The sequence below is a fragment of the Trichosurus vulpecula genome, chromosome 1 (genome assembly GCF_011100635.1).
Source record: "Trichosurus vulpecula isolate mTriVul1 chromosome 1, mTriVul1.pri, whole genome shotgun sequence".
Lineage (NCBI taxonomy): Eukaryota > Metazoa > Chordata > Mammalia > Diprotodontia > Phalangeridae > Trichosurus > Trichosurus vulpecula.
This window is the reverse complement of record NC_050573.1, coordinates 67,875,264-67,902,793: the sequence shown is the minus strand read 5'-3', so window position 1 is coordinate 67,902,793 and position 27,530 is coordinate 67,875,264. Positions and strand designations below refer to the sequence as shown.

At 46.0% G+C, this 27,530-nt stretch overlaps 1 protein-coding gene across 2 annotated transcripts in view; it reads left to right on the top strand.

Moving 5' to 3' along the window:
- Positions 1-26,993, top strand: part of TBXA2R (thromboxane A2 receptor) — a 34,840-nt gene extending 7,847 nt beyond the window's left edge. Inside the window, exons 2-3 of one of the 2 annotated variants that reach the window (XM_036740789.1) lie at positions 19,333-20,275; positions 26,429-26,698. In XM_036740789.1, the coding sequence (XP_036596684.1) occupies positions 19,442-20,275; positions 26,429-26,698 (1,104 nt within the window). In that variant the 5' untranslated portion in view covers positions 19,333-19,441. Of the gene's footprint in view, positions 1-19,332; positions 20,276-26,428 lie in introns of those variants that run through there. The other variant, XM_036740790.1, reaches the window with a different exon arrangement.
- Positions 26,994-27,530: the final 537 nt, after the last annotated feature.

The following is a 27,530-nucleotide window of genomic DNA, read 5'->3' as shown; positions in this document are numbered from 1 at the left end:
TTCTTCTTTCTGTATGTTTATTCCCTCAATTTATTTCTTTTCTTGTCTTAATGCTATAGCAAGCATATCTAAAACTCTGTGACATAATAATGATAATAATGGGCATCTTTGTTTTACCCTTAATTGTATTAGAAAGACTTCTAGCCTTTCTCTATTATGTATAATGTTGGCTCTTGGTTTTAGAAACATATTATAAGAAAATGTGCATTTATTCCTATGATTTAGTGAGTTCTTTTTAATAGAAATAGGTTTTGAATTTTGTCAAAAGATTTTTTCAGTACCTAGCAAAGTAATCACGATTTTACTGGCATTCTTATTAATATTGTCTATTTTATGTATACTTTACCTAATATTAAATCAACTCTATATTTCTGTCACAAATCTACCTTAGTTCTACTGTGTAATCTTTTAAACATGTTGTTGTCTCATTTTCACTAAATTTTATTTAATTTTTTATGTCAATAGTCACTAGCATATTGGCCTATAGTTTTATTTTTAATTTAAATTTATTTTTCCATCAGCAAAAATCTTCCTTTTCTTTCTCCCATCCTACCTCTCATTCAAGTGAGAAAGAAAGAAACACAAAACCTGTTACAAACATGTGTAATTAAGCAATTGACCATGTCCAAAAAAAAGTAGTTATATACTAGCATCCTTCACTTCTGTATCAGGAGGTAGGCAGCATTTTTATCATGAATCCTCTGGAATTCTAGTTGGTCACTATGCTAATCAGAGTTCCTAAGACTTTCAAAGTTGTTTTTATGATATTATCATAATTGTATAAATAGTTCTCCTGGTTCTGTTTACTTCATACTACATCAGTTCTTGCAAATCTTCCCAGGGTTCTCTAAAGCCATCTTCTTCATTATTTCTTACAGCACAATAATATTCCATTACATTTACGTACTATAATTTTTATAGGTATTCCCTAACTGATAGGCAATCCCCCAGTTTCCAATTCTATGGCACCACACAAAAAAACATTGCGGGGCAGCTAGGTGGTGCAGTGAGTAGAGCACCAGCCCTGGAGTCAGGAGGAGATGCATTCAAATCCGGCTTCAGACACTTGACACACTTGCTAGCTCTATGACCTTGGGCAAGTCACTTAACCCCAATTGCCCTGACCCCCCCCCTCAAAAAAAAAGTAGTCCAAACATTTTGGTACACCCTTAGTTCGAATTTATTTTACTCAGAACTCATCCTTCCTTCCCTTTTATTCCTTCTTCTCCCTTATCAGCTTTCCCTTCCATTTCCCTATTCAGTGAAATGTATTCCTGTACTGAACTGTGGGTTTCATCTGACTAGTTCAAATGAAAGTGAGATTCAAGTGTCACCCACTCCCCCATCCCTTCTTCCTTGTTTGTACAGACTTTTAATTGTGAATTCCAATTAAGTGATATAATTTTCCCCTAACCTTCTTCTCCCTTCCCCTCCCCTGCCCCCTTATACCTTATATTTTTGTCTATTTAAAAAATTTTTCTTGTTCAACCCTTGACTGGATGGAGGAGCTTATAGACGCTTCTCTTTCATTTTCTTTATTACTGTCCCTTGTGGTGCATTTTTTTGAGCTTCATTGGGTTGTTCATGTAGGTTTGGGGCTCCTCTAGAACTTGACACACTGCCAGAAGTCACTGGGATTGATGTTCAAGATGCTAAAAATCTTTAAAAGTCATCAATAGTATTACTGCCCAAAGTGACAGGAATAAGGCATTAGTAACTTCTACAGAAACATATTAAAAACTTTATTTTTAGTTCAACTGGAAAGCATTAAGGAATAAATATTGCTGTAGTTCAAAGTCCTTTATAGACTCTTCCTTCTAAAAAATGTGTAAGAGGTTAAGAATCAAGACTAAGGTAGAAGGAGGAATACTTAAGTCTGTCTAAAGATCATTGCCTTCCCATCTGAAATAATTGGGCTATAACCCTTTTGAGGGCAACACCTTATCCATACAGAAATGATCAATATATTAAAGAGTAAATCTTTTCATCCTTAAGAGGAATGGTCGAGGAGGGAATTGAATAGTACTAAAGATTAAATGAGTTTTCTAATTCACTATTGTTTTGGAATGTTAACCCCAGATTTTAACATATTGTTACCTTTTCCTTGTTCAATATTTCCATGTGTCACCTCAAATTTCTTGGGGAAGAGAAATGTCCAAGAGCATGGTAGGGACTATGCCAGTTTGGACATTTCTATCTCCAAATAAGGAATCCTCAGATAAAAAAATAACATTAAATTAATAAGAAATTGTTTCTGATAAATGTGCCTAAAATGTAGAATAGAGTACAGAATTAATATTTTTCTTTGATGATACCAACCTATTTTCTCACCTATAAAATTTTTATGAGTGGTCTCAGTACACAGAAGGTATTCTTGATGAAAAGAAAGGAGCCAGATTGGCTGTTAGATACAGTGTTCTACAGCAGACCTATTTACGGTGACATGATTGACTGAGAGATGTAAAAAAAAAGGGGAGGGGGGAGACTTTTGACTCCACTGAACAAAATAAAGCCTTAAAAGTTTTCCCATAAACAAGGGCTTTTCTGTGCCCATGTTCAGATCCCATAAGGTTTCCAGATATCCAAAATGCTTCTTTTGTGCTATCCACAAATTTCATAAGTATGTCATCTGTGCATTCATCTAAGTTATTGTAAAAGTGGTGAACAGAGGACCACGGACAGATTCCTGGAACACTCAACTAGAAACCTCTATGCAGGATGACATCAACCAACTCATCCCTACTCTTTGGGTTCAGTTCTTCAATGAATAATGAATCTCTCCAAACTACACTATTATCCAATTCACATTTTTCCAACTTGTCCCTGAGGATATTATGAGTTTGTCAAATGCCTCGCTGAAACCCAGATATCTAATTTATTCCTTTTTAATCAAATATATTCATACATTACCACATTCAGAGCATGGAGTCACATATTACCGAATGTCACTAAAACATGTTTGCCTTTACCTCCTTGAGTTAAAATCTCTAGCTCGCCTTATTACCCACACTCTTTCCTTTTGTATATACACATCTGGGGTCATGATGGATGTTGTCATCTGTAAATTAGGTCTCCGTTCTGTTCTCCTTATTCCTTTGTCATACCTGATGCTTTCCATGGTATCTTGTTCCACAGATACATATATATATATATATGTATGTATGTGTAGATGTGTATGTGTATGTGTATGTATGTATGTATATGTGTATATGTATATATACATACATATATATGTATATATATAGTTCCATCCCTTTCTCTTCCTCCGTTTTCAGGAATCAAATCAGCAACAATGAAGGCCTCATTAGATACACTCCATCCTTGGCCTCTCATTCCTATATCTTAAATCCAAATCTTATTCTCAGACACCATCTCCTTCACCAGCTACTCACTTCCCATATCTTTTTGCTTTAGTAGCCTCTACCTTCGGTATCAACAAAAATACCACCTGTGACCCTGAGGTCTTTAGTTTCTTGCTCAAATTTTGAGGTTCCCTTTGGTGATAGTATATGTCCCAGGTGAATTACTGTAAATGGGTAAAGGTTTTAGACTTTAGATGGGTCTCACAAATTTTCTATCCTATCTATAGTATCTTAAGGAAGACATCTTATTTCCCAATTATTCGTGTCTGATCCATAGATAGCTGCCTTACCTCATAGCATCACCAACCATCAAGAACTATTCCTTCATAATAATAGCGAGCATTTATATTGTGCCTTAAGGTTTGCAATGTACTTTGCCAGTTATCTCATCTGATCCTCCCTATCATTATTTTCATTTTATACGTGAGGATACTGAGGCACAGAGAGATTAAAAGTGATTTTCCATGGGTTACACAACTAGTAAGTATCAGAGTAGCAAGATCCCAGTCCTCTCCAGTTCTTGCTCCTAATTCTATGGACAGGACAATCAACTGGCCTCAATCAGAGACAATGGGAGGTTAAGAAGGACCTTTTTTTTTTAATTGCAGGTTCTCTTCTTACCCAGATCTGCTTTTGCTGAATTCTAATTAGCAAATTCCTGCTAGAGTCTTAACCCAAACAGTAATTGCCTTCAACTGTTATCAGGAGGCTTGCTAAAGGAATGTTACAGCCAGGCTTTGTCAGACTCCTCCTTCTCTTTCCTCACTTCTCTCTTACCCCTGTAGAAGTGCACCTTGCTTCTTCCTGTCTTCTGTGACGCAAAGGTTCTAGTTAGGAGTCCGTGATTCCAAGAATCTATGCTACCAGAATTCTGGGTATTCTAAGGTAAGATTCTAACTTAGAGTCCAGTCCCAAGGAAGAAAAATAAAGGCAGGTCTTAGGTCACCCAGCCCAAGAGAGACAGAGCTGGGACAAGCCTTTCAGATTAGGGCTCTTTTGCAACAGCAGACAAGAGGACCAGGGGGCCTGGGCCCCAGATTTATTAGCCAGAAGCTGTTCTGGATTCCTTAGAAGCAAGGAGATATATTTCCTAAACCCAGACATCATCAAACAGAATACCATTCCCCCCTCCCTCACCAGGGCCTCACTGTCTCCTCTCCTCCTTCCTCTAACATTCTCTGGAGGCTGGAATTTCTTGTTTACTTGGGTGTCTGTCTCTCCCCTTCCTCTTCATCTCAGGCCATTTTGTCTTCTTGTTCACTTTTTCTGCCTTTCCTTTCCCTGCCTTCTCCCTCTTTCTTCTCTTCCTCTGTTTCTCCCTTCTTCCTGTCCTCACCTACGTCTCTGTCTTTTCTGACCTCCCTTCTGCCTCTTCCGTGTACTGCCACTGCCTTTGCTCTTCTCCAATTCTAGTCTCCTGTTTCTCCCTGCCTCTCTTGGACTTTTCCTGTCTCCTTTTTGTCTCCCCTTTTGTCTCTTCCATTAGCGTTTTGGCTCAGACCCCTAGAGCAAGATCACATTTGGACCTTCCCCTCTCTTGACCCCCAAACCCAACTAGTACCTAAATCCTGTTCCTTCACCAAAACTGTTATTAGACTAGAGTGACCAGGGTTTTGTCTCAAGAAAGCCAAAATTTAGGGGGCACTGATATTGAGTTAAATTCCTTAAGCAACGGGACCTTTATCAATTTATTTTTAATCTAACACAGAATAGATATTTGTGGTTTGTTTGTCCTTTGTTCTTGAAGACAACCAATGACATTACGAGGGTAATATCTTGATTTCCATGTGAATTTACACAGTCATCAGCCTCTTCCAGTCATCAGAGTCCAGTAGCAAGACATAAGTCAAGATGACTGGCATGCATTGGCAATACGTAAATCAGGAAGACTGGTGTGCACTGGGGGAATGTTTACTCATTACTTGTTGACAGATTGATATCTTCAACTAGAAACAGCTGAGCCTAAATTAGCAAGACTAATTAGAGGCTACCAGATGGCAGACTTTCTCCTCATCAACTTGAGTAGTTGCACCCTAGCTGAGTTCTCTGTGCTTCCCTTCCTCCCCTAGTGATCCTCACCTTGACCCTGGGGTGTCCCTGTGTCTCTGTCCCAAAATTGTTAGCTACAGATCTGAAACCAGACCGTCTCTCTCTCATTCATCCATCCCCCTCTCCTTTCTATTCCCACGACCTCACGCTGGCATCCTAGTCTCCTAGTCCAGATCTCCTGGCCCTGGACCCAGACTCCTTCTGGCACCACCTGTGCTGGAAGTCTGAGAACTTTGAAAGTCCTGAGAGTTTCAAGTTCCCAAGTGGGCAGATGATATGTATTGTTCCTTGGAAGAAGTCCTGGTTGTCTGTTCCCCCTGGGAGGGGGAAGACTTCCAGCCCCCCTGCAGTATCTACGTTTCCTACTTTCCGCCTCAGAATCATAGACTCATGCCTTGGAGGATTCTTAGTGAACAAAAACAACCCCTTTATTGTAGAGATCAGGAAACAAGTCTAGTGACTTGCCCAAGGTGGTAAGACCCAGACCAGACTCAGGTTTCCTGGCTTCCTTGGCTATTTCTGATACTCTGAATGGAGAAGTTTGGTTAGGAAGAGACTGAGCTGGGGTGGGCAATACATACATACATGTGTGTGTGTGTGTGTATACATATATGCAAGAGAAAAAGAGACAGACAGAGACAGAGACAGAAAGAGAAGGAGGGAGGGAGAGAGAGAGAGAGAGAGAGAGAGAGAGAGAGAGAGACAAGAAAGTTGAACGGGCAGGGACCCTAGGACCCAGAACTGAATCAGCTCTGCCCCAACTCATGCCTAGGTAGTTAGGTGGCACAGTGGATAGAATATTGTGTCTAGAGTCAGAAGACCTGAGTTCAAATCTAGCCTCATATACTCCCTACTATGTGACCCTCAGAAATTCTATTTGAGCTTCTATTTGCCTTAGTTTCCTCAACCGCAAAATAGAGATGATAATAGCACCTACCTCCTAGGGTTGCTGTGAGGATCAAATAAGATAATACTTGTAAAGTGTTTAGCACGGTACCTGGCACATAGCAGGTGCTTAATAAATGTTTGTTCCTCATCCCCTGCGACCCCAGGTTCAGAAAAATTAAGGGTAGGGATATATCTGGGGACAAAGATGACAGCATTCCTTTCCCCCTCAGCCTGGAACAAACAAGCAAGAATCATTTGATAATGGTACCAAAGAATTGGAAAGACCCAAAGGTCTTAGGATTTTTCAAAAGTATATATTTTATTAATATCTTTTGTTTCTGTTTGTTTTTTCATTTTTTATATATCTTTTGTTTTTACATCATCTAAATTTCAACCTGTGTCTCTACTCCTCCCTGCCTCCCAAAGAGACATCCTACGTGGTATTTTTTCTAAAGAAAAACACTTTTTAAAGAAAAACTGATCAGTATACCAAAAAACCTGGAAGTATATACAGCGGACCGACGGACCTCAGCTCTGCAAAGGAGTTGGGGGAAGTATCTTCTGAGGGGCCTTGGATTGTCCTTTGCAGTGCTACAACATTCACTTTGGATTGTTTTGTAGCGGTCGTTGTTTCCACTTACATTGCCGTCTTCACTGTGTATTTTGCTTTCTTGGCGTGGAATGAGGAAGACTCGTCCTCTTGAGTTCAACTCCGGCCTCAGACACTCACTAGCTGGGTGACCCTGGGCAAGTCACTTAACCCTGTTTGTCTCAGTTTCCTCATCTGCAAAATGACCCGGAGAAGAAAATGTCAAACCACTCAAGTATCTTTGCCAAGAAAATCCCAAATGGGGTCAAGAAGAGTCAGACACAACTGAAACACTAAGCAACAACAAATATTACATTGCATTCATGTACCACCAATTGTTTATTCCTCAATCAGTGGGCATTTGTCTACCTTGCAGTTTCCAGTTCTTTACTGTCACAAAAAGTGCTGCTATAAATACCTATGTGTGGGGATATATTATTTTTATCAATAATCAGTTAATACTAAAATGGAGGAACAGAGAGGGTGAGGACGAAGCAGGGACCATGGACAGAGATAGCACTAGACCTATTTGTTCTCTAAGCCTTTTTCAGGTCTCTGGGAGGGGGACTCAAAGGGAAGAAAGCGACCCAAGCCATTCCACCCAACTCCCACCTTGGGCACTGGCTCAGCAAACCTTGAGAGGCAGGAAAAGAGAGGCCAGAGCAAATAGGCTCCTGCTTGTCAGAACCCCAATACTGTTCCTCACCCTAGATGATCAGGAGCAGGGAGGCAGGAACTTGAAACCACCTGCAGAGAATTTAAAACCACCAGCTAGGGATGCCCACGCACACTCAGTTCAAGTTCTCAGCCCAGCCCAACCAGGTCACAGGCCAGCTGGTCTCTGACCAGAGTTTGTGTTAGTATATCCCTAAATATGTGTGTGTGTGTGTGTGTTTATATCGTGTTTGTCTGTCTTGTGTCTCTCTATATTTAACAACAAGAGTGTCTGTATGTTAGCATGCCCATCTTTTGTGCATATGTGTATGTTTATATGGTCTATCCCTCTATTCATACCCCCCCCCACACACACAACTTACAAGATCAAACACTTTGAGGGCCCTACAGGAAAAAACGAAAACCAAATTCCTGATTATTGAGGGGATTTTTGTTAGCCCCTGGATCATTGAATTAAGGTCATCTGCTTCCCATAAATCTTAACACAGAGAAAAGTTCCTGAACCTGCCCCCATAGAGCTAAAGAGTGTGTGTGTGTGTGTGTGTGTGTGTGTGAGAAAGAGAGAGAGAGAGAGAGAGAGAGAGAGAGAGAGAGAGAGAGAGAGAGAGAGGGAGAGACAGAGAGACAGAGAGACAGAGAAAGAGAGAGAGAGAGAGAGACAAAAAGAGAGAGAGAGAGAGAGAGAGAGAGAGAGCACCTCACATCAGCGCTACAAGCTTCCCGGTAGAGCCCTGACACTGGCTTTAACAAATAAAGATGTCTTACTATCTTTCCCAAGAAGCTGTCTACCATTCATTCAGCTATATTGGGAAGGTGAGAAGGGGAAAGAGAAGGCTCAGTCCTGGGACATGCCCTTTCAGAGGTCAAAGTCTCTGGGGAGGTAGAAAAGGGCCACATGTGGGCCTTACCTTCAGGGACATCATCATGTGTGGGAGACTCAAAAGGGCCAAACTTGAGCCTGCCCCTTGGGGGCAGTCACAGTCTAGGGGAAACAGAGAGCCAACAGGATTACCGGACCTTCTCATTGGAAAATTCCAGCTGCTATTTAGCCCAACCCATACTAGGGGGAGAAATGGAGAGAGCACGAGGCCTAGAATCAGGAAGACCCAAGTTCAAATTCAGACTCAGACACTTGATAGTTGTGTGACCCTAAGTGAGTCATCTAACGTCTGTTTGCCTCAGTTTCCCCATCTGTAAAATGGGGATAATAATAATAGCATCTCCCAGAGTTGTTGTGAGGATCCAATGAAATAATATTTGTAAAGTGCTTGGTGCAGCGGCTTTTACATAGTTGGCTCTCTGTAAGTGTTTGTTGTTCCCAAAGAATCCCCTCTACCATACATCTGACAAAAAGATACTGAGCTTTAGTTGAAGACCTCCAAGGAGGGAAAATCCACTATCGCTGGAGGCAGCCCATTCCACTTCTGTAAAGCTCTAATTAGGACTAATTAGGGCTAATTAGAAAGTTCTTCCATCCAACATAAATCTTTTGCAATTTCTACCCAGTGCTCCTGGTCCTGCCCTCGGGGACCAAGCAGAACAAGACTAATCCCTCCCCACGATACAACCCTTTTAGGTATTTCGAGATCCCTATCAGGTCGCCTCCAGCATTCTATAGTCAGGAAAAGTGAAAGCAGCTCCTGCCTTTAAGAAGCGGTCCCGGTGGGTCAAAGGGATCTGGGGTCTGGGGAGCAACAGCACAGAAATAAGGAGTGTGTACATGATACATACAAAGTGGACACAAGACAACCTTGGGGACCCTGCAGAAGGCAGACACTTAAGTCTTCAGGAAGCCGGGAAGTCTAAGAGTTAGGACTGAGAAGGAAGAGCCTTCCAGGCACTGGAGTCAGCCAGCACAAGGGCAACATGGCGGGATTGGAGGGGACCAACGTTAAAACTGGCAGGCTAGGAAGGGGCCACATTTCAAAGAGCTCTAAAAGCCAGAGAAGGTTTTACATTGGACCCCGGAGGTAGTAGAGAGCCACTGGGATTTATTGACCACTTCCTCCTCCTAGAAACCCTTTTCTTTTCTTTTTTTTCTTTTTTCTTTTTGAAGGAGGGAAGACAGGGCAATTGAGGTTAAGTGACTTCCCCAAGATCACACATCTACTAAGTGTGTCAAGTGTCTGAGGCTGGATTTGCACTCAGGTCCTCCTGACTCCAAGGCCGGTGCTCTGCTCACTGTGCCCCCTAGCTGTCCCTAGATACTCTTTTCTTTCTAGATTTTCATGACATTTCTGACTGCTCCTTTGCAGTTTCCTTTGCTGGATCTTTATCTACTTCATGCCCACTCACTGCGGGTGACCCACAAGCCTTTGTCCTGGGGCCCTTTGCCTGTTTCACTGGGAGCTAGGTGGTATAATGGATAGAATGCTAGGCCTGGAGTCTGGAAGACCTGAGTTCAAATCCCACCTCGGACACTGATCAGCCGTGAGACCCTGGATGTCATTTTATCTCTGTCTGCCTCTATTTCCCCAGCTGTAAAACGGGGCTAATAATAGTAGCTACTTCCCAAAGTTGTTGGGAGGATAAAATAATATTTGTAAAGAGCGTTGCAAGCTTTAAAGTACCATATAATCACTAGATATTATTATTCATCTTTATACCCAGATTTTTAACCTGAGGCCATTCAGCTTTAAGAAACCATTGGTAACATGGAAAGAGAAGTTTCAGTTGAACAGTGAGATTCGGCTCAATTTTGCAGAAAATGAGAGAAGAGGAAGTGGAAGCACCACGTGTAGATGGCTTTTTCAAGAATTTTCACTGTGAAGGGGAAGGGAGAGATAAGATGATAACCAATCAGACAAAAAAATATTCTTATAACTATTTCAATCTAATTGGAGGGAGCAAATGTGATCAGATCTTCACTTTAGAGAATTCATTTCGCTGCCAGTATAGAGGATGAATTGGAGCTGTGAGAGGCTTGTCACAAGAATGGATATCCCAACGGTCCAGGCAAGATATGATGAGGGCCCAAACCAGTGACGGGGAGCCAGTTAGAGATTAAATTTAAAAGCATGTTAAGTGGAAAGCCCATTGTTAAACATTTACCGGCACACCCAAACTATGGTGGTGGTTGTATGGGTGAAAAGAAAGGGGAATATATGAGAGGTATTGTTGAGATAGAAATGACAAGATGTGGCAACTGATTTGATACTTAGGGTAAGTGAAAGTGAGGTAACGAGCAAGACACCAAGGTTGGGAACATGGGTGACTTGGGATTCTAAGATCGTAGAGCTCAGGCTGGAAGAGACCTCAGGATAGCCACGTAACAGCAAGTGAGGAAGAGCGGTGGGTTGGGGGGAAGAGGACACAATGATGAGATCTATTTTTGGACATGTTGAGTCTGACCTCCCATTCCAAATATCCGCTAGGCAGTTGGTGATGTGGGACTAGAGCTCAGAAAATGGAGGAAGACTGGATATTTAGATCTGGAAGTCGGCTGCATAGAAATGAAAACAGAACCCGGGAGTTTACGAGGCCACAAGATGGGAAAACAGCCAGCCAGCGTTCTCATCCTTTTATGTGTCCTGAACCCCATGGGTAGTCTCACCCTTTTTGGAATAATGTTTTCAAATGCATAAAATAAAATACATAAGATTCAAAGGAAAGCAACCATTTTGGAACACCGTTATCAAAACACTGTTTTTAAAATGTTCAGGGATCCCAAGTTAAGAAACCTTGGTGTAGAGAGAGAAAGGAAGAGACAGAACCACAGTTAGTGGGCATTACATAGATAAGGGTCCAGCCAAGGAAACTGAGAAGGTATGGTCAGACATGTAGGAGAAAACCAAGAGAGATCAGGGTCACAAAAACCCAGAGAGGAAAGGGTATACAGGAAGAGAAGGTGGTCACCGGTATCACATGGTACAGAGAAGTCCGAGGACTGAGAAAAGGCCATTCAGCTTTAAGAAACCATTGGTAATATGGAAAGAGAAGTTTCAGTTGGACAATGAGATACAGCTCAATTTTGCAGAAAATGAGAGAAGAGGAAGTGGAAGCTCCACCTGTAGATAGGTTTTTCAAGAATTTTCACTGCGAAGAGGAGGAGAGAGATAAGATGATAACCAATCAGACAACAAGCATTTATTTAGAGTTTACTCCGTGCCCCGCACTGTACTAAAAGCCAGGGATATAAAGAAAGGCAAAAAAGAATTCCTGCCTTCAAGGAGCTCACATTCTATTGTGGTATGTGATACACAAATAACTAGATAGGAAATACTGAGAAAATGGAAAATAATCTCAATAGGGAAATCACTAGCTACTGGGGGAGGGAAAGAGACTGAGAAAGACCTCATCTAGAAGAAGGTGGGATAAGTAGCAAGGAAGGCAGAATCTAGTAAGGGACTTTGGTTTTGGTTTTAAGAATGGGAGAGACCAACATGTTTGTAGGCAGCCGGGAAGGCACCAGTAGACAGGAAGGGATTGGAGATCAGAGAGAAGAGAATGAAAGCAGAAGCAATCTGGTAGAGAAGATGAGACAGGACAGGATCAAGGGTCTGTGTAGTGATATTGACCTTGGCAAGGAGAAGGTTTGTTGTTATTCGGTCATGTCAGACTCTGTGACCCCGTGTGAGGGCAAAGATATTGGAATAGTTTGACATTTCCTTCTTCCTCTGGACTAAGGTTAAGTGATTTTCCCAGGATCATAAACCTAGTGAGTGTCTGAGGCCAGATTCAAATTCAGGTCTTCCTGACTCCAGGCCCAGCACTCTATCCACTGAGCCACTTTGCTGCCTCCAAGAAGAAGGGCCATTCTTCAAAAGAGATGGGAGTAAAAGAAGAGATAGTGGGGGGAGGTATTGGGAAAATGTGAAATGAAGAGAGTGGAACAAGGGGGAGCTCCCTGGTGAATGGTCTCATTTTTTTCTTTCAAGTATGAGGAGAGGTCCTCAGAGGAAGGATAGGGGGAGGTACTATGGGAGGCTTAAAAATAGAAGAGAAGGTCTGAAATGGCTTCAGTGGTGAGTGGGATAGAGAATTGATTGGGGGGAATAAAAGGTTAGTGCCTTGCTGGAGCAGGGCCTGGTTAAGATCAAATAAGAGCAGTTTGTGGTGCCCCGGTCCCCATGATTTCATGACTTCTTCCATCTCTGCACAGCAGCATCCCCAGTTTCTGCAAACAGTCTTGATATGACATGAACTCGAGGCTCTTCACCCATGGATTCTTTCCTCTGAACATTCTCCAGCTTATCCATAGCCTTAAACCCAAAACTAAACACAAATGGAGAGGTCACAGAGTTTTGGGAACAGGATTAGAGGCTCAGAATGGGGTGGCTTTGAGGTTTGGGAAAAGACCAGATATGTGCAGAAGGGACTCTCTCATCCTGTGTCAGGAGGGTATTAGCCTCATAACCTACACGCCTGGGGAAGGGTGTATAGTGGGGGGTGCTTATCTACACATATGGTTTCTAGAGCCAGGCCTATGACAGCCATGGCAACCACTAACAGCAATAGCCACAAACTCCCCATACACACACGCACAAACACACATACACACACACACACACACACACACGAACAAACACACATACACACACACACATGCACGCACAAACACACATACACATGCGCATGCGCACACACGCACACACATGCACACACACACACACACACACACACACACACACACACACAATCCCTCTTGCCCAAGGTGGGTCAGGTTTCAAGAACCTGAGGAAGAGAGACCAAGATAAAGTTAGTTTGCTATGGTCTAATGAAAAGAACACTAAATTTGGAAACAGGAAATGTGGGGTCAGTCTCTAGTTCTGAAAAGCCTTAGCTGTGTGACCTCAGATAAGACACTTTCCTTCTCTTAGACCTATCTTCTTCATGTGTCAAATGAGGGTGGGGGGCCTGCGGTACACAATCTGAGCCACTGAGGAAACTGAGGCTAGTGAATCTCTAGAGCTCAGGAGTTTTGAGCTGAGGTGGACTACACCAAGGATGTCCACACTAAGTTCTGTATTAATACAGTGACCTCTCTGGGAGAAGGAAGGCTTCCAGGTTGCCTAAAGAGGGACAAAATGACTCATGTTGGAAACTGAGCAAGTTAAAGCTTCCATGATGATCAGAAGTGGAATGAGGCCAGTGAGTAGCCCCTGAACCTCCAACCTGGGCGACATGAGGAGACCCATCTTTTAAAAAAAAATAGGGATTATTGATCTTTGCAATGCTGACCTCATAAGGTCATTGCGAGGAAAGTGCTTTGTAAGAAGTTATGAAAAGGGAAGCATTTTTATTTGAAACAGGGACAGAGACCTGAGCCTTAGGTGCTAGTCTATCCACTTGGGACACTTGGGATCCATCTATTTGTCCCTCTCTCTCTCCTCGTCTATCCATTCCTCAGTGTTCCTCTAACCTTTGCTCTGTCTTCTCTAGGGGTGGGAGGGGTTAGGACTGGGGGGAAGGGGTATTGTGTGGTCCTGGGGGAGGAGTGTGTGTGTGTGTGTGCGCGCGCGCGCATGTGATAACAGCAGTTGATGGGATTCAACCATTGTTGGGAAGAGGTTGGCATCATCCCTTCAGGGACACATGCTGCTGTTCCTTCCTCTCTCTCTTTTCACTTTATGGGTATCAAAGATTCTTGGTAGAAGCCTTTTCCTGACCCAGCCCATAGGCATTGGCCTGGGAAGTGGTGAGAACAGCCATGGCCCTGGAACCCAGTATCACCTCTGCCTAGACCTGGCCAGATAGACCTGTCCTAACTCTGACATTGACCCTGAGCCCAACATCCTTAGCCTCCAGCCTTTGATCCCTAAACTTGGTCCTAACATCTGGTCTCAGACAGGTCACGAGGAAGGTCCTGAGCTGTGGCAGGGCTGATAGTGGGAGAGGTTCAGGAAGAGCTTCCTGGACAAAGCAGTTGAAAGATGGGGGAGGGGAAGGGAGACTCACAGAACCATGAAATCTGAGTTGTAAGGGACCTCAGATGTTATTAAGTCCAACATGTACCTGAATAAGAATTTCCCTCTATAACATGCCTGACAAGTGGCCACTCAGTCTTCCCTTGAAAACCTCCAGTGATGGGGAGCTCACTACTTTCCAGGGTGGCCAAATCTATTCTGAGATGGCCTTGATTTAAAAAAAGTTTTTCCTGATGTCAAACCTTTATCTGCTTCTCAGCAACTTCCACTCATTGTTCCTACTTCTGCCCTCTGATGCCAAACAAAACAAGGCTAATCTCTCTTTTACCTGACAACCATCAAATATTTGAAAGAAGAACAATGATACTGCCTTCCCCAATCTCCAACCACCCATTCAATGCTTCTTTTTCTCCAGGCCGAACATCGCCAATTCCTTCACCATATCCCCGGATGGCATCATCTCAATACCCTTGCTGCCCTTTTCCAAACCCCCCCTAGCTTATCCATATCCTTCCTAAAATGGGGTTCCCAAGACTGAACACATACTCCAACTACAGCCTGATCACAATGGTGCCCGTTCAGCCCATTACCTCCCTTGTCCTGGACATGAGGTCTCTGTCAATGGAGCTTAACCTGTGTTAGCCTTTTTTGGCTTCCATAACATGCTGTTGGTTCATATTGAGCTTACAATTCATTGTAACCCCTTGATCTTTTCCAAGTGAACTGCTATGTACACCAAGTACACAACACCCCAACTATAAAATTTCCCCTTTATCTCTATCTAACTTTATCTTACTAAATTCAACCTAACATGCTAACCCGTTAAAGTAGTTTTGGATCTTGACCGTTTCGACCACGATATCTGATAACTATACCAGCCATGTCTTTATCTAAACCACTGATAAAAAAGTTAATTACAGGGTCAAGAAGAGAGATCCCTAAGCCACTCCACTGGAGACCTCCCTCTAAGTTGACATCAAACTCTCAATGACTTCTCCTTGGCTTCAGCCTCGGAAGTCTCCTAACTGACCATCTAACCCACATCACCTTAAACTATCCACAAGAACAACATGAGGAGCTCTGCTGAAATCCAGGGTAACTTATATGGACAGAATTACTGTGACCCACCAATCAAACCACCCCATTGAAAAAAAGGAAATATAGTCAGCTGCTCTAGTGAAGCCATGCTGGCTCTTTGTAATCAGCTCTTCCTTTGTCCAGAGGTTCACTAACTGCCCCTTTAATATGGTCTGTGATTTTGCCAGGAATGAAAGCCATACTCCCTGGCCCTTCGCTTTCTGACTCCCCTACCTTTCACTATAGATGGGATATTGGCACAGAGAGAGAGATGGACCTGGCAAGAGAAGCTGGAGGCATATTAGAAAGGCCACTGGGTCTGGTTCTCTATTAGATAACAGCTGCATGACCTTAGACAAGTCACTTCTACTTTGTGAGCCTTGGTTTCCTCATCTGTAGAGGACAGGTTTTAACTAGATGATTTCTAATGACCCCTCAAGCTCTATCACCCCCAGAATCAAATAGAAGATTGTCTGTTTGGCTTTCAAAGCCCTTCGTAACCCTGCCCCTTCCTACCTTTCCAGTCTTCTTCATATCCTTAAAATGTACTCCACCATACAGTGACTGACTATCCTCCTTGCTGCTCCTCAATAAAACACTCTGTCTCCCAATTCTGTCCACTTTCACTGGCTGTCCTGGCTCACTCCCCACCTGGAACTCTGTCTCTCCCCACTTCTCTGTCTCCCGTCTTCCCTGGCTTCCTTCAGGTCTCGGCTACTACATCCCACCTTCTGCAAGAAACCTCTCCCAGTCTTCCTCAATCTAAGAGTCTTCCTTTCAGTTACTCCCAATTTACCCCCAGACATCTTGTATGTTCATAGTTGTTTGTGCTTTGTCTCCCCCATCAGACTGCCTTGAGGGCAGGGACTTTCTTTGTATCCACAGATGACTTGCCAGCTGGCTGACTGACATTCTGCAATTCTTCATGCAGAGGATAGGGAGCAGGAGCCCAGCCTGACTTAAGGGGAGGGACCTGCAAAGAGGAGGTGGGCCCAAAGCACAGAATGCCAGGCTGATGATCTGGACTTTTTGCTATGTACAGTGGGGGACCTGTTGAAAGCATCTAAGCTAGGGAGGGTCCTTATCAGAGCTGGACTTTGGAAAGATGACTCTGGCCCTTTATACAGGAGGAAAATAACTAAGCAGGCCTAGAGAAGAAGGGCCCCCTCTCCTTCTTCTGTGGTAGTCCACGTAGAAGGAAATGAGTCTAAGACTCAAATGGGGGCTCAATGGAATCAAAGGGAGGGTGTTTATGAGGCACCTTATGATGGGAAAAGCCACAGCTGGGGGAAGGGTTCCTACTCCCCTTTTTGGGCTGAGGCTTCTGAGGAGATGAGAATCGATCCCCTTTCCAGGGGCCCAGCAGCTGCTCAAGCTATCTACCCCCTACTAAACCTGGCATTTGGAGCCCCAGGGAGGCAAAAAGTGTATGTACTGAGGAGATGGGAAGGAGATGCTGGGTACAAGAAACATGCGCCGACTTAGGACCTCGGGAGGGAGAAGGGGAGAACAGTGTCCATCCTGGTCGGTGGCAGAAACAAGCAGGCCCTGCTGTGTTCGGGCCACACCTGGAGAGCTGATCAGTGTCTGACGAGAAATGTGGCCAAGCTAGAGGGTGGCTCTGTTGCCTTACAAACAAGGGAGAGGTGGGGCTGGTGGGGTGGGGGGAACCTTGGGAAAGAAAGGAGGAGCTCTCTGAGGCTTTGGCCAGGGGCCCAGGGAGCAGGGAAAATTGAGAAACTTGGTCCCAGGAGTTGATTCCCCACTGGATAATTTATTAGAGGAGATAAGAGGCAGACAACTGCCAGCGGAGGATTGACCCAGCCAGGGACCCAATTACAATGATAGGGAAAGGGCCTGAGTTGGAAGGGAAGATGATAAGGTCCATCACTGAGGGCCAAACTCACCTAGCCACCCGTGGGACTGAGCTGATCATGCTGCTCTCCCTCAAGAATCTTCCATGGCTCCCTGTCCCCACCCCGTCAGATTTTCAGTCACCCCACCCCAACCCAGGGTTTGGCCCCGGTAACCCCTCCAACTCTATCTCCCCCTGCTCCCTGGACCAGCTCTCTGCCCCTGCTAAATGTCCAGATCCTTGTTAATGTCCTTTTGCAATCCAGTCCCATCCCTACCCCTACGCCCAGTGATCCCCCTCCTCTCTGCTTTTTTAGCCTTCAAGGCCCAGCGCAAACCCCTCTCCTCGAGGAAGCCTTCCTTAGCCACCCCAGTCCTAAGTGGTTTTCTCCTTCCTTGAATTTCTGACAGCCCTGATTGTGAAGCCCACGGCCCACACATGACAGCATGGGGTCATAGGATGCATGCCTGTGCCATGCGTGGGAGTCATTCATCTCCCCAGTCAAACTGTGAGCTTCCCAAGGGCAGGCAGGAGGGGCTGTGCCATCTTCTGCAACCCCCACAGCCCAGGACCCAGCACAGGGGACCCAGGAACAGCTCCACAGACAGAGAAGGGGACAGACCCAAGGTCAGGGAACTGATGAGAAGCAGGGGATGCTTCATCCCCAGGAGGCTGAGGTGAGGACCCAGCTCTGTGGAGGGAGCAGCATCGTGGAAAGAGAGCTGGGCTTGGACCCAGGGGGCTGACACTACTCGCTCACCCTGTGACCATGGCCTCACTGGAGAGTATGTACTTCCCAGGATTGGGCTAGGAAAGCTCTCGGCAAACCTCAGACCACTTCAAGAGGCCACTAAGTGGTTCAGTGGATAGGCTGGGCCTGGAGACAGGAGGACCTGAATTCAAATCCAGCCTCAGACACCAGCTGTGTAACCTTGGGCAAGTTACCTAACCTCTGCCTCAGTTTCCTGAACTGGAAAATGGGGATAATAATAGCACCTCCCCCATAGGATTGTTGTTAGGATCAAATGAGGTAATATTTGTAAAGTGCTTAGTCCGGTACCTGGCATGTAGTAGGTGCTCAACGAATTCCCTCCCTCAGGATCAGGAGTTTTTATTATTACCACTACTACCACCACTACTACTACTACTATAGCAGACATGTATGGGGCTTGGAAGAAAATCCTGGGATTCTGGTCCTCAGACTGCTTTGGCCAAATAAATACTCCTCACCCTCCACCCCACCCCCCACCCCTACCACTCCCCTGAGGAGTTCAGACAAGGCAGCTTGGCCCCTGACTTACTGGGTGATTTTTTAATAGATCCTCTCCCCTATCCTGGACTTATTTTCCCTCTGCAAAATGATCAAGCTGGACTCTAAGGCAATATTTTCCCACCTCTGACTTTTTCTGTTCCAGGTTCTCCCATTTGACATTTTAAAAGCATTCTTAAACTTTACTCCTCTCTTGTCCCCTAGCTGTTCTCTGCATAGGACTCTCCATCTCCCACCTCCACGCCTTTGTACTCACTGGCTGTCCCCCATGCTCTCCCTCCTCACCTCTACTTCCCAGCTTTCCCCCCACTTGCTTAAAGACTCAGCTCAAATCCCACCTTCCACAAGAAGCTTTTCCCCAATCCCCGCCCCTGTCCTTACCCTGCCCCCAGTGCCTTCCCTCTGATATTACTCTCCATTGTATTGTATACTTCTTATATGTACATTAGTTACTTCCAAACTATCTCCCCTATTAGAATGTGAGCTCCCTGAGAGCAAGCATCGTATCTCTGCCTTCCTTTGTATTCCTAGCACAGTGTATGGCACAGAGTTAGAGCTTAATAAATGCTTGCTGACTGACTGCCATCCTCTGGTCTAAGGCCCCTTCCCAGCTTTGACGCTCCCTGTTATAAGTTCCTTTATGGCTGACTCTTAAGATTCTACCATTCCGTTATAACTGATATTTCTGTCTTCACCTCCAGGGGTCCCCTTGAAGTGGACACCAGTGTGCCAAGCAGAAGCCCCCCCCACAGCCACACATCTTTTCCAGAGGTTTTGCTAGGAAATGGGGCTGTGAGTCCTGCTTTTGCCATGTGCCTGCCAGGGGAGGTGGCCCCATGCCTGATGCCAACCTTTCAAAACACCAGTGCCCCTGCCCCGCTGCCCTGTTTCCGGCCAATGAACATCAGCCAAGATGAACGGCGGCTCATTGCTTCACCCTGGTTTGCTGCCACCTTCTGCTTGGTGGGCCTGGCCTCTAACCTGTTGGCCTTGGCGGTGCTGGCTGGTGCCCGACGGGTGAACAGCTACCGTGCTCGTTCCTCCTTCCTCACCTTCCTCTGTGGCTTGGTGCTCACTGACTTCCTGGGGCTGTTTGTAACTGGTTCTGTGGTTGTCTCTCAACATGCCACACTCTTTGACTGGGCTGGTGCCGACCCTGGTTGCCACCTGTGTAGGTTCATGGGTGTAGCCATGGTTTTCTTTGGCCTGAGCCCCCTCCTACTGGGCACTGCCATGGCGGCCGAGCGCTTCGTGGGCATCAACCAGCCTTTTTCACGCCCAGCAACCGCATCGCAGCGCCGGGCCTGGGCCACTGTGGGACTAGTGTGGGCAGCCTCCTTTGGCCTGGGTCTCCTACCTGTCATTGGCCTGGGTCGATACACAATCCAGTACCCTGGCTCCTGGTGCTTCTTGACTCTGGGATCCCAAGTGGGTGACGTGACCTTTGGCCTACTCTTTGCGCTGTTGGGTGCCTTCTCTGTGGGCCTCTCCTTCATCTTCAACACCATCAGTGTGGTCACCCTGTGCCGTGTCTACCATGACCAAGAGGCAGCATGCCAACGGCCGCGAGACAGTGAGGTGGAGATGATGGCGCAGCTGCTGGGCATCATGGTTGTCGCCACCGTCTGCTGGATGCCTTTGTTGGTGAGTGGCCTCAGCTGTCTGCCCTCTGCCCTCACCCCGTTGTCCCCTTCTAGAGAAGACGAAAGAAGGGGGTATTAGCACGGGCCTCAGCAGAGGCCTCTGATGCAGTGAGTGCTGGGCTTGGATCAGGAAAAGCTGGGTTCAAACTGCACCATAGATAGTCACAAGCTGTCTTGTTGTTGTGGAGTCGTTTCAGCCGTGTCCAACTGTTTGTGACCCTGTTTGGGGTTTTCTTGGCAGAGATACTGGAGTGGTTTGCCATTTCCTTCTCCAGCTCGTTTGACAAATGAGGAAACTGAGGCAAACAGGGTAAAGTGACTTGCCCAGGGTCACACAGCTAGGAAGAGTCTGAGGCTGGATTTAACACCTGGCCTTTCTCAGTCTGTTTCCTCTTTTGTGAAATGACAATAATAAAAAATAATACCTACCTAACGGAATCATGAGGATAAAATAAGATGAGATCTATATGTAGATATAGATAGAAAATGCTTTGCAAACCTCAAAGTGCTATATTAATGTGAGATGTTAGCATTATGGAGATGGAATCATCTTATGTCCCTTCTTCATGCAGATCCTTTTGTGGATAATTACATGTAGGACAGAGAATTTCAGTGCAGGGAGAAACTCTAGAGCATCAAACATCTGAGGGAGAAATATTCTACCTCTAACCTTAGAATGCAGAAAGTTAGGGGCCAAAGCTGTGGGGCGCAGGCAGCAGGAGAGGTAAGGAGGGGGATGAAAAGCAGGATATTACGCAAGTGTGTTTGGTGTAAGACAAGGGACTCTTGCTGACTAGAGAAGGGGAGGGAAAAGGAGGGAATCTCAGAGGTAGAAGGGATCTTAAATTGTCCAATTCCAGAGTTAGAGGGGACACTAGGACGTGGAAAGTCAGAGCTGGGAGGTTCATTAGAACACAGAATGTCAGAGCAGGGAGGGCCCTTAGAACACAGGATGTTAGAGCTGGGAGGGCCCTTAGAACAGAGAATGTCAGAGCTGGCAGTGGCCTTAGAACACAGCATGTCAAAGCAGGGAGGGCCCTTGGAACACAGAATGTCAGAGCTGGGAGGGCCCTTGGAACACAGGATGTCAGAGCTGGGAGGCTCATTAGAACCCAGGATGTCAGAGCTGGGAACCTCATTAGAACACAGAACGTCAGAGCTGGGAGGGCCCTTGGAACACAGGATGTTAGAGCAGGGAGGGCCCTTAGAATATGGTATGACAGAGCAAGGAGGGCTTAGAGAGCAGTCAGTCATTTGGTCAAATAAACATTGGCTCTCTCTTACAAAGACTAGGCCTAGAGAGGAACAGTCACAGGGTGAGTGAAGGGCAGAGCCAGGACTTACTAGGGGCCCCTGCCCCTCCCTTCTAGAGTTCGTTCCAATGCACTAAACTATAGCTGCCAGGAATTTTCCTCATCAGCTTGCTGGAAACTGAATACCTATTTTCCATGTAATCAGTGGAGGAACTCAGCTATTCCGAACTCCTCTACCTAGTTTTCTGTAAGTTGAATGACCTGCCCTCAGGCGAGCTGGTTTGTTTGGCTGGCTTGGGGTGTGGGGAGGGGCAGGCCGAGGTAGCCTTGCTGTCTAGTGGGTTTTCTCAAATGGAGGCCTGATCGCCAGCATCAGTGTTACGGCTCATAAGTAATTCATCAGCCGCTTCCAGCTCAGAACTGTGTTTAAAAGGGAGTAGAAGCTCCTTTGCATGTAGGGTCCCTTTCACTCCCTCGGCCTCAGTTTCCCTAGCTGTAAGATGAGAGGACTCCACTCGATGATCCCTCCGTCCTTTCCAGTTCTATTCAATAAACATTAATTGAGTACCTGCTGTGTGCAGCGCAGGATGGTCAGGGCTGGGAAGACCAGCAGAAGCATCACATGGGACCTGCCATCAAGGGGTATCAAATCAAACAGTCTGGGAGGGTGTTACAAGTACACCAAGAACCAATGGAAAGGGGAGTGTGATAGAGCCCAAGAGAGCCAAGCCCAGCACTATGGGAAATTTGAGGACCCAGAGATCGTTTGCACTTGGCAACCAGGGGAGCAGAGGGGGTGCAAAGGAGGTGGGAGGGAAGTGTCAGGGATGGCTTCAGGATGGCATCTCTAATTTGGGCCAGGAAGGAAGGAAGAAGGAAGAAAGGAGGGAGGGAGAGAGGGAGCAAGGAAAGAAGAAAGGAAGGAAGGAAGGAAGGAAGGAAGGAAGGAAGGGAGGGAGGGAGGAAGGGAGGGAGCAAGGAAAGAAGAAAGGGAGGAAGGAAGGAAGGAAAGAAGGAAGATACTTGAACAGATGAAGATGGTAGAAGGTGGGGGGGGGATGAGCAGGTAGAAGAGAAGTGGTTATTTCAGCCATTTGGGGAGAGGGGGGAATAATCAGAGGGGCAGGAAAAAGTAGCAGGAGCTACATAGAGCATGCAGAGGGATAGTGTAAGAGAGACTGAAAAGGTGAGTTAGAAATATTATGTGAGTATATAACCTACAACCATCTTAGAGGGAGGGGAAGTAAGGGAAGGAGGCAGAAAATTTAGAACTCAAAAATGTTTTTAAATGAATGTTAAAAATTTTCTTTACATGTAATTAGGAAAAATTAAAGACTAAATTAAAAATAAATCAAAATTTCTAAAAAGAAACAAAAAAAATTAGGTGAGGCCATTGGTTGTAAGACTAGAAGCCATTGCTGGGAAATGGTGGAGGTTAGGGATAGAAGGAAGAGAGGAGAATAAAAGGAGAGAAGGAGAATAAGGAGGACTGGGGGCAGGAGGTAGGGGGTTCAAGTCTAACTGCAGAGGGCCTTCAGGGTCCTAAATTTAAACTTTATTGAGTAAGCAATAGAGAGCCATTGCAGCTTTTTGGAAAGAGGAGCGATCTCACCATAGAAATGTGAAGGAAGATTACTCGGACATTAGTGAAGAGGATAGACTGAAGAGGAGACCAGTGAGAAGGATCTTACAAGAGTTTAAGGAAGATGAGATAAGGGATTGAACTGGGGCATTTTAAGTGAGAACACAGAGGAGGGACCATATGTAAGAGATATCACTGACAAAGAAAAGATGGGACTTAGCAACCAATTAGATGGGTAGTAGGAGGGAAGGACTAGGAAAAGTCAAAGGTAACTTCAAAAGTTATGCCAAGGAGGGGCAGCTGGGTGGTGCAGTAGATAATGCATCACCCTGGAGTCAGAAGGACTTGAGTTCAAATATGACCATGGACACTTACTAGCTAGGTGACCCTGCGCAAGTCACTTAACCCTGATTGCCTCCACAAAAGAAAGAAAGGCCTGCCAAGGTTGATTGAAGGAGGTTGGTCTGAGGGCATGAGGCATCTTGGGATGTGAAGGATGACTCACCAGGCCACCTGTTGCTAAGGCTGAAATGAGGAAGTCTGAGGCATCGTGATGAAGCGCTGAATGTGGAATCAAGAAGACCTGAATTCAAATCCCACATCAGACACTTACTGTGTGACCATGGACAAGTCACTTAGCTCCACTTAGCCTCAGTTTCCCTATCTGCTAAATGAGGAGGCTCCATCTCTAAAATCTGTGATCTTATCATCCCTTCCTCATTCATTTACTTGTCTCTTCCCCATATGGTACTCCTATCTCTAGTTTTCTGATCGTATTCATAATTCTGGGCACCCCCTTCACGCTGCGGTGCATGAGCTCCCTCCCGTCCCAGCCACGGGGTGGTAGAGGGCCTATGTGGATATGCTGAGGTACAAAGTCTGGCTGTTCATGGGGTTGGCAATGACTCGGGTCTGGCTGAGCAGATGAAATCCCCCCACACCCACTGACAATAATGGTCCTTATATACACAAGTGCTCCCACAGAAAGAAGGAAAAATCACACACCCACACGGTCTGGCCTCCACTGTGTGTGGGAAGGGGGCATCCACTCTGTCTGGATCTGTGAACATAAGCACTCTCCTGCATTCCCCCACCCCTTAAAAAAATCCATTCGAAGACATCTTTCATCCCACTTACCCCATAAGCAATTGGGGCTGCCCAAGGGACAAGAATCATTAGATGTCATGTTTTAGAGATAGGAGGGGAGGATAAGGAACCAGCAAAGAGAAGAGATAATCAGGGAGGCAGGAAGAGAACCATGGGAGAAGGGTGCTATGGAAGCCAGGGGATATGAGGGTATCAAGGGGAATCCAGTGTCTAGTGCCAGCAAGAGGTCAAGGAGAATGAGGACAGAAAACAGGCCATTGAATATGATGAAAAGGAGGTTTGGGAAAGTAGAGGGGGTGTAAAGCAGATTGCAAGGGGCGGAGGAGGTAAGGAGGTGGGGACAAAGCAGAGACAAAGCTATAAGACCCTCTTTTTAAGAGTCTATATTCTATGGCCCCTCCCAGCTCTGACATCCCATGTCCTAAAGGCCATTCAAGTTCTGATGTTTCTAGTTCTCAAGTTTTCCATAACTAATTTCAAGTCCGGGCAAATGAGAGACAAGTTCTAGGGAGAGGGTCAGCCATGAGGCTGAGTTATTCCCTTAGGAACACACAAACACCAGCTACTCCTCCCCCGTCTGTTTTTGTCGACAAGATCCAAAGGGAGGTTGTCCCAGGGGGCCGGGGGAAAATGCATTTCCCGGCTATGAGCTGTAGTGGAGAAACACAATGCCTCCCCTGGGATTTAGCTGGTGTCCGGGGTCCAGACTCCCAGCCTGCTCTGCCAATTTCTGGCACTGAAAGTTCCAGGGACACCTAGGGAAGAGAATGAGTTGGGTATCATGTCCCCATCCTGACCCCCAAAGAACCCCTCCCAGCCCCCCCCAAAATTTGAGCCCTCAATTTGGCTCTAATTCTATATAATTGCCTCACTTTTTTCGAAAACATACACATGTGTTCCATATACACAGTGTGCACATAGGTCAGGTGACAATATGGGGGGGGGGCATGTTCCCCTCTGAACACCCATTTCATAGATCCATCACAGAACTCTGTGAGTGATGGATAACTCCAGCATGCCATATACATATATACATGCATGTGCATAATGTAACACACAACCAGATGGGCTGCAGAAACATTGAAGGGACCCATGATATTCCTCCTCCTCTGAGAGTGTGAAAACATTCATGAGGTCTGCTAATGACAATCCTAAGACCTTAGGACACAGAAAGTGAGAGTTAGGAGGGAGCCTAACCCAGAGAATGTCAATGCTGAGCGAGCTCTTAGAACATAGAACACAGAATGTCAGGGCTGGGAGGAAACTTAAAATATGAAACACAGAATGTCTGAGCTGGGAGGGACCATAGGGCATGGAACACACAGAATGTCAGGGCTGGGAAGAAACTTAAAACATGAAACCGTCTGGCCCAGCCCTTTCCAACATAGATAAACAGTGCAACAGCTTTTGCTTGAAGGACTTCAAGGAGGCCAGAGTTCAGTCCTGCCTGGAGAAGCCCATTCTCTCATGTTAGTTCCCAGCTACTTGTCAGAATGTTTTTCTTGACACCCACCCTAAATCTGCTTCTCTGAAGTTGCCTAGGAGCGTAGATTTAGAGCTACCTTAGACAGAGTACCTTCAAGGTCATCTAGTCCAATCTCCACCACCACCACCACCACCACCACCACCACTCCACCACCACCATTTTAAAGATGAGGAAACTGAGGCCAAAGACAAGAAATGACTTTCCCATGGTCACGCAGATAGTAATGGTAGACAGGCAGAATTTGAACCCATGTCCTGCCTTCAAAACCAGTGCTCTCTATACCCAATGCTCCTAGTTCTCCCCTGTGGGGCCAAGCAGAACAAGGCTGATTCTTCTTGTATACAATAGACTTTTATATCAGACTTGCCCAAGGTCACACAGCTAGGAAGGGGAGGAAGCACGACTGGAGCCCAGGTCTCCTGATGCCTGGTCCAAAGCTCTTCCCCATTACTCCCAGGGTTCTAAAGCAGGCATTAGAGATCTCTGAGGACCTTAGTAAAGTTAACACCTCCTTTTCCAAGAAGAAACCCCATAACATCTCTCCATCAGACAAAAGCCCAAGTGAAGAGAATAGCTGGCCTCAGAATGAAGTAAGGCAGGACTGCATGCCTGGGCCCTAGCCACAGTGCAGACCTTAATCTGGCCATGGACCCAGGAGTCGGCCATTCAGGGCTGGGGAGATCACCCTGCCAGCACGTTGGCCCCCTCTAGCCCATTCTTTTGCAGGTCTTCATTGCCCAGACGGTCCTTCAGAGCCCACCTGTGATGCTCCCCAGCGGTCAGCTGCCCCGGCACACAGAGCGCTTGCTCCTCATCTACCTGCGTGTGGCCACTTGGAACCAGATCCTGGACCCCTGGGTCTACATCCTGTTCCGTAGGGCCGTGCTAAAGCGTATCTACCCTCGATTGACGGTTCGACGCTCCAACCCCTCTCTGGATACCACCATTCCCCACTCTCTGCGGCCCAAATGCACTGAGGAGCCACTGCCACAGTAGCCCCTGTTGGAGAACCGGTGGCACAGAGACCAATCAGCACTGCTGGCAGCAGGAACACTGGGCTGTCCAAGAAGTCTGGGAGGGGGCTGCCACCAAGACAACCCAGATTCCAGGCTTAGCAAAGCGAAGCAGATGCTGCATTGTGGACATGTGAATGAGGGGGGAGTGAGGTAGGAGTTAGGGGGCTTGGGGTCAGAGGAGGAGCCCTAAAGAGACATCTGGGTTCAGTACCCCGGGCCCCTGGTCACTTTGCCCTCTCCACTACATTCCTGCCCCCTCCTAATAATTAAACTCCCTTGCCCACCCTCCTGGTTCTCCATCTGTCTGATCTGATTGATCAAGTCTATGGGTGTGAGGGGGGAAGGCATTCAAGGAAGACGTGGGGTGGGGGAGAGGGGGTGGAGGAGTAGGTACCCATGGCCCTGATCACTATCATGATCCCTGCTTTGCATGGAAGGAAAAGAGGGGCAGGTTCTGGGGACCCTGAGGGGCCCTTGTGGCCTTGCTACCCCATTTTATAGATGAAGAGACAGAACCAAGGTGAGGGGAGAGACTCTCCAGGTCACAGAAACAGAGAATGTCAAAGCTGGAAAGAAACCCTGGACTATAGAACAGAGAATCCAGGAGCTGGAAGGGATCACAGAGACCAATACTTCCATTTTACAGATGAGGAAACTGAGTCTCAGAAAGACAAAGTGACTTGCCTGATGTCACCCAGCAAATTGCAGGGAGAGCCAGAACCAGAACCCCAAATCGGAATTCTGTCTTTTTTCTAGAGAAAGACCCTGGAAAGTACCCACTCCTACCCACATCCCCCTCACCCCCAACCTTC